General features: G+C 40.9%; 1 protein-coding gene across 2 annotated transcripts in view; it reads left to right on the forward strand.

The window, feature by feature from the left end:
• MSR1 (macrophage scavenger receptor 1) overlaps positions 1 to 7,708 on the forward strand; it is a 79,246-nt gene that overhangs the window by 38,709 nt on the left and 32,829 nt on the right. The window contains exon 9 of one of the 2 annotated variants that reach the window (XM_010858377.1): positions 2,251 to 3,306. The exons of the other annotated variant lie outside the window; for it this stretch is intronic. Coding sequence (XP_010856679.1) covers positions 2,251 to 2,261 — 11 coding nt within the window. The 3' untranslated portion in view covers positions 2,262 to 3,306. Of the gene's footprint in view, positions 1 to 2,250; positions 3,307 to 7,708 lie in introns of those variants that run through there. 2 annotated transcript variants of the gene reach the window in all.

A 7,708-nucleotide genomic window follows, 5' to 3' on the forward strand; every position in this document is an offset into this window, starting at 1 on the left:
TCCCTAATGATGAACACTTGATGATTTTTGTTTGCTTTAGTTTGGCTTACCTGTGGCGGATTCATTTTGATATTTGGCAAAACTAATACAATTATGTAAAGTTTAAAAAAAAAAAAAGAAACAATGCTACTTTCAGCACTCTCTTACATGATCTTTTGGGAATGTTTTTTAATAGAGAATTTGCTAGAAGTAGAATCAATAATTGAAAGGTGACATGCATTTTACAATTTGGTGGATTCTTGCAAATGGCTCCTAAAAGGTTGCACCAATTTATTCTGTACGAAAGTGCCTTATCCCCCACATCTTCAATTAATTCTGATATATGAAAATTGATGCTGAATTATTTTGCTGTAATTTTTAAAAATATTTTTCAAGTGTGATTTAAATATAATGAAAATAATCATTGACTTCCTATTTTGTTTTGCGGGGGGGTTCAGCTTTTTTTTAATTAAGTTTTATTTGAATACAGTTGATTTGGTTTCCCAGGTGGCACTAATAGTAAAGAACCCACCTGCCAATGTAGGACACATAAGAGACTCGGGCTCAGTCCCTAGATCGGGAAGATCCCCTGGAGGAGGGCATGGCAACCCACTCCAGTATTCTTGCCTGGAGAATCCCATGGACAGAGGAGCCTAGAGGGCTACGGTCTATAGGGTCGAAGAGTTGGACACAACTGAAGCGACTTAGTGCACACACACGTAGTCGATTTATAGTGTTGTGTTAGTTTTTGCTATACAGCAGAGTGAATCCGTTATGCATATACATATATCCACTCTTTTTTAGATTCTATTCCTTTATAGATCATTACAGAGTGTTAAGTAGAATTCCTTGTGCTATACAGTAGGTCCTTGTTAGTTATCTATTTTACATATAGTGGAGTGTATATGAAAATCCCAGTCTCCCAAGTTATCCCTCCCCCCTTCCTCCTTGGTAACTGTTTTCTTTTTTTTAATATTTTTTTTCTTTTCTGTATCCGTGACTCTGTTTCCATTTTGCATATAGGTTCATTTGTATCATTCTTTTAGATTCCACATATAATCAGTGTCTTATGATATTTGTCTTTCTGTGTCTGACTCACTTAATTTAGTATGACAATTTCTAGCTCCAACCATGTTGCTGCAAACAACATTACTTTATTCTTTTTTATGGCTGAGTAATTTTCCACACCACCTCTTCTTTATCCATTCCTCTGTTGATAGACATTTAGGTTGCTTCCATGTCCTGGGTATTGTAAATAGTCCTGCAATGAGCACTGTGGTACATGTGTCTTTTCCAATTATGGCTTTCTCTGGATATATGCCCAGGAGTGGGAATGCTGAATCATATGGTAGTTCTATTTTTAGTTTTTTAAGGAACCTCCATACTGTTCTTAGTAATGGCTATACCAATTTAGATTCTCACCAACAGTGTAGGAGGGTTCTCTTTTCTTCACACCCAAGCATTTATCATTTGTAGATTTTTAAATGATGGCCATTCTGATCTGTGTGAGGTGATACCTCATTGTAGTTTTGATTTGCATTACTCTGGTAATTCCCTGGTGGCTCAGACTTCTCTAGTGGCTCAGATGTTAAAGCTTCTGCTTACAAAGCAGAAGACCCGGGTTCAGTCCCTAGGTTGGGAAGATCTCCTGGAGAAGGAAATGGCAACCCACTCCAGTATTCTTGCTTGGAAAATCCCATGGACGGAGGAGCCTGTGGGCTACAGTCCATGGGGTCACAAAGAGTCGGACACGACTGAGCAACTTCACTTTCTTTCTTTCACTCGGGTAATTAGTGATGTTGAGCATCTTTTCATGTGCCTCTTGGCCATGTGTGTATCTTCTTTAAAGAAATGTTTATTTAGATCTTCTGCCCATTTATTGATTGGGCTGTTTGTTTCCTTGGTATTGAGCCCCTTGAGCTGTTTGTATATTTTGGAAATGAATCCCTTGTCGGTCACTTTGCAAATATTTTCTCCCATTATGTGGGTTGTTTTTTCATTTTGTTTATGATTTTCTTTGCTATGCCAAAGCTTATACGTTTACTTAGGTCCTATTTGCTTATTTTTGTTTTTATTCTCATTACTCTAGGAGGTAGGTCAAAAAAGATCTTGCTATGATATTTGTCAGAGAGTGTTCTATGTTTTCCTCTAAGATTTTGATAGTACCTGGTTTTACATTTAGGCCTTTAATCCATTTTGCATTTGTTTTTGTGTATGGTGCTGGAGCATGTTCTAATTTCATTCTTATTTCCTCTTTCATATATGTGTCAGGACCAGGATAACTCCCTGATCGTATTAGGGCAGGCCCCTTTGAAGATCAGGTGGGTTGGGCGGGACACCCCGTGCTACCATCTCATTAAAAGGCCCTTCATCTCTGGACAAGTCATCAGCACATCTGACTCCAGGATTCCCTTGTGGCTCCTCCAAACGACCTTGGTTCCCACATGGTATCAGCTTCCGCATGCCTTCCTCTCCTGGTTTTTTGGTGCTGTTGGGGCCTCTGCTCCCCTGCTCATACCTGTCCGCTCTCCAGCACCTCTCCATGACCACTGTCCCTGAGCTGGGATGCCTCCATGGATTGACTTGCAGACTGCTCTCTCCTACCCTTCTCAGAGCCAGGCCAGGATCACTCTGCCACTCACTCATCTAGTGTCTCCCGAATCCATTGGCTCCCAGGAGAAATTTCATGGTAACAGATTATATGTGAGTTCTTTACCCTCAAACATATCAGTCTCAGCCAGAGATAGTGATGCCATAAAGGAATCCATTTGTTTGTTCAGCATATGTTTACCATATACCTCCTGGAGCTAGACTTAACAGCTAATAAGATAGCTGTTGTCTCTGGCCTTCCAGAACTAATTGTCCCTGAAAAACATAGCCATGGACACAAGCAGTTATGCATTAGAGCAGGGCTAGATGGGGGAAGGAACTGGGCTCCGTGGGTGTTCAGAGGGGATCAAGAGTCTTCAATTCCTTAGAATTTTAAAAAGGTAAATTGACTTTGATTTGCTTCATTTACTTTGTCTTCTTATTCTCCAGTTTATGGCATATGTTTTTCAAGTTTTGTCATGAAGTCAAGTGGAGCTGGGCCAGTTCCTTCAAAATTTTTTAGCCAAAAAAAAAAAATCAAAATTTGTTGCCTTAAATTACCAGGCTCTTTCAAGCAAGAATATTTTGATCATAAAAAAATAATGCTGAAACTATTTTATTCTATAAAGCTCTTTTCACCAGCCTGCTTCATTTAATATCCTTGGTAAACGCACATGTAAAAACAAAGTTTCGAAGTGTGTTAGTTATGTTACTCAATAAAAACTATAAAGAAAACCATTTTTTAAGCAATTCTTTGTGCTTTAAATATTCTGTTTAGATCCTGGAGAAAAAGAAATATTTCAGCAGAACTGGAGATATTTTTTGTAGGTAAAAAAGCTGAAAATGAGAAAGGAGAAAAAGTAGGAAAAGACAAACTACAAAAAAAGAAAGCTATGGGATTCCTTGTTCATTTTGAATGTCTATCTCTCTCTATTAATCAAAAGATGGAATTTCCTCACCTCTCCTTCCCTTCAAGTTTTAACACATACAGTCCCAGGATTCAGGATATTAAAGTTCTAGGAGAATTCTCAGTAGCATCCCTGTGTGTCTGCCCACTTTCATTCCCTCGCCTGTGAAATGGGCATTGTATCACTCACCTCACAGTGTTGTCGTGAGAGTCACATAAGATACTCCATGTATGTAGATGGCTCTGTAAAATCATGACGTGCTTAACACTCATAAGGCATAGTTCCCGGTGGGTCTCTCTAACCTGGAGCTATTCTTTCTCACTGGTCTAATGCAGACATTTAAATCCACAATCAGAACATGAGTGTGTGCCAAATGAAAATGCAAGAAGCCAAATAAATGCCATGGACAAAAAAGAGATGCTGGAGACTCGGATAAGATTTTACATTAGATAGAGCAACGCGAGTGTGACCAGATCACAAATCAATGAGTTTGTCTGAGCCGAGGAAAAGAGCGTTAAGTTATAAATAAAAGGAGCGACTAAACAGAGTGCCCACCAGAGGCCAGAAGCTGTCAACACAGGTCAGAACAAAATGTCAGGCTAATAAAACAGGAGTTCCAGGCTCTGAGGAACGAAGGATGAGCCCATGACGCTGCTGATGAGAAAGCTCCAGGAAAGGTTGAAACAGATTAGAGTTGTCAGTGGTACTCTGGGTTTGTGCCGGCTCGACACTAAGGTCTCCAGGAGAAGAGGGACAGAGAGCAATCAGACCACCCATCCTCAATGCTAGCAAACTAGCAATGTTGAGGAGCCAATTATTGCAGATGTCTGAAGATGAGTCGGATCTCTTGGCCTGTGGTTTCATTGGATGTCCTACCTTTTTCTGTGCTGGGGGCCAGGCGACAGCTGAGAGCCATCTTTCCTTCCAACAGGACTTGGTCTACGTTGGCCTCAGGATGACCCTGAACCCAGACACCCTGGGACACCATGCTAGGGGATTCAGTTCACAAGCTATCTGGCTCCCCAGACTACAAAGAACTTCTTTACATGTGTGAAATACTAACCTGAACTTTCCACATTAGGGCAGAAGGGCTTTTTCTCTAGACAAAAGTAGATGCTGAATGCCCAGTTCAAATGCACACATGGCACCCAATTTAATAACATATAGTAAAAAGAAAATAAGTCTGCATCAAGTTCTAACGCTTGTCCTAATAGTCTGCTGTGTTCTCACCCTAACTTCGAAGCATATGTGTTTCAGGCAAATGAATTCCTGCTGTACAATTAAATACTTTGTGTGATGCTCTGTCCTAAAGGTACCAAGTACTAATGTCCGTGTTTTCTACTGTGCTTTTTACCCAATAAGACTACATACAATGAAACTCATAGCACGATATGAAATATCAGTATGTCTTTCATTTGATTACTGCTGAGGACTCAGCACACCCTTGAATGAATCCCAGTCTTTCTCAAAGCAATCAGCTGACCAAAGTCAAGGCTGCTTCTCCAACCATAAAATAATTATAATAATGAGTGTTTGGAGAACATTTGCTCAGCACCAGGGGCTTTAATGCATTATCTCATCTGATCTTCAGAAGAGCCTTTGAGGTAAGTCTTATCATCATTCCCATTTTATAGATTAGAAACTGAAGCTCACCTGTAATAAGTGGTAGAACAGAAACGCAAAACCTGATGTGTTGATCTGCAACGTTCCTATTTGTTTCTATGACTCCATCCAACACTCCTACACTAGTTTTCTATATTTTTATATATAAATACCACAAATATATGGAGGGTGCGGAGAGAGGGAGAAGGAAGGGAGAGAAAGAGATTTGTAATGAGCAATTTGATTATCTAGGATGGCTATAATCATTTGAAGACCTTAAGGAAGAAAAAGTTCTTAGAATATGAATTCCACTAGGTCAGATTCCAAGAAAGCATTCTCGTTTAATCTCTGTTGATGTTTCTTCCATCATATCCTGTTTCAGCCACTGCCTCCAGTCTCTCCCTAAAGAATATTAACTCAGAAACATAGTCTTTCTGGAATGCTCACCAAGCTTCCATTACTTTGCTGAGAGCTACTCGTGTGTGCCAGGGGAAGATGCTACCTATTAATATTCTATCTTTATTTCAGTAACTGGCTCAATTTGAACACATTTTTTCCCCAATTATGTTGCTGCTTGGATGTCCCATTTCTTTCATCATGTTTCTTGTTTTACTGCTCACTGTCCTTTCCTCAGTGGCCCAACTGGGCTTCAGCAGAGCAGTGTCCCCTGAGCAGTGATGGCTCCATGTAACTTACATAAACACTGATCATTCTCAACAGTTATGTGGTGTTTTCAGCTTTATATGATTCCACAAATGGTTGCTAAAAACACATAGTGTTCCATTAAGAAGCAATAGATGTATTCCTTAATAGTGTGTATATCTAATATGTCTTGTAAATTGAACTAGAGATTTAAATCAGTAATGAGCCTAGGGCTTAGCACTGGTCCTGTTTAGGACCTACCCCAGCTGTCTCACAGCTTGACTCTCAGCAGAGATAATGAGAAGGAAAAAAAAAAACAAAATCAATACAGTTCCAGCCAGGTCTTTTGCATCAGCAAAGTTTGTAATTCACCCAGGTATGTGCTAGAGTTCAGATGGAGCAGAGAGACCCAACACACCACTTCCCATGTCTCCACGAGCTTGGAGGTCCAAATGACTTTCCTTCCTTCTTCAGAGAACCGGGTCCTGGCTTCCTGTTCTGCAGTAAACATCATCTTACACTAATACAAGATTGTTTCTTTTGTGAGCACACAGAGTCCTAACCACTGGACCACCAGGGAATTCCCAGGTCACAACGGATCATTTGCCCCCTTAACCTGGTTCTCTGGCTACTGTGCTCCCTACAATGCGAATCTCAAGGTCAGATTCCTTAGAACAGCCAGCGGAGTTACTTGCTCGCACATGAAGTGTCCCAGAAATATCTCCCACTGTGGCTTACCCTGCAGGAACCTTCCTGGATGCTCTGGTTACCCTCACCCCCTGATTCTGCTGTGTTCTCACTCACATCCTGCTTAATCCACTGCAAAGTAAGAACTTTTAAGTTGTAACGTATTTACTCAGTGTCATCTAGGTTTACTAACATTTATTTTGATGTAACACATTCTCAATCTTTTGGTTATTGAACTATGGGTGTTCACTGTCATCATTGTTAATTTTGCTAAGTTTCTAATTTCCAGTGCAACCACATGTCTGCTACCCAGCTATTCCGCAGTCCTGAAATCTGGGGCATGGTGAGGGGGGGAGCAGTCAGTCCTTTAATCCTGAAATAAAATTGTAATAAATTGAGCACCACCCTCATATTCTAAGGCAATTCCAGTACCTCCTGGAATTGTGCCTGCTTTAGAAAGCAGTTTGATGAAAATATGAAAAAATTATATTCCCTTCATCTCCTCTTTCAAATCCCCGTGACAACTGTGATAGTGGGTTTAATAGGGTTTCTAGCAATTCCTTTTCTCCTGAAACCTCAGAACGTGCCTTTATTAGGAAGTAGGGTCTTTGCAGGTGTAGTTAAGCTAAGATGAGGTCATACTGGATTCTGGTGGGCCCTGAAGCCAGCGATGGACATCTTGATAAGAAGAGAATGCCATAGAGACACAGTGAAGACCACGTGGAGACAGAGACAAGGATTAGAGTGATCTGGTTACAAGCCAAACAATACTAGGACTTGCTGAAGCCATGAGAAACTTAAGACAAAGAAGGATAGATTCTCCCCAGAGGCTTCAAAGAAAACAAGGCTCTGCCACCATCTTGATTTCAGACTTCTGCCCTCCAGTACTGCAAGAATAAAGTTCTGTTGTTTTAAGCTGCACAGTTTGTGACCATTTACTATTGTTCAGTTCAGTTCAGTCTCTCAGTCGTGTCCGACTCTTGGCAACCCCATGAACCACAACACGCCAGGCCTCCCTGTCTATCAGTAACTCCCGGAGTTTACCCAAACCCATGTCCATCAAGTTGGTGATGCCATCCAGCCATCTCATCCTCTGTTGTCCCCTTCTCCTCCTGCCCTAAATCTTTCCCAGCATCAGGGTCTTTTCCAATGAGTCAGCTCTTCACATCAGGTGGCCAAATATTGGAGTTTCAGCTTCAACACCCGTCCTTCCAATGAATACCCAGGACTGATTTCCTTTAGGATGGATTGGTTGGATCTCCTTGCAGTCCAAGGGACTCTCAAAAATCTTCTCCAACACC

Source organism: Bison bison, unplaced genomic scaffold, assembly GCF_000754665.1.
Source record: "Bison bison bison isolate TAMUID 2011002044 unplaced genomic scaffold, Bison_UMD1.0 scf7180017864386, whole genome shotgun sequence".
Taxonomy (NCBI): domain Eukaryota; kingdom Metazoa; phylum Chordata; class Mammalia; order Artiodactyla; family Bovidae; genus Bison; species Bison bison.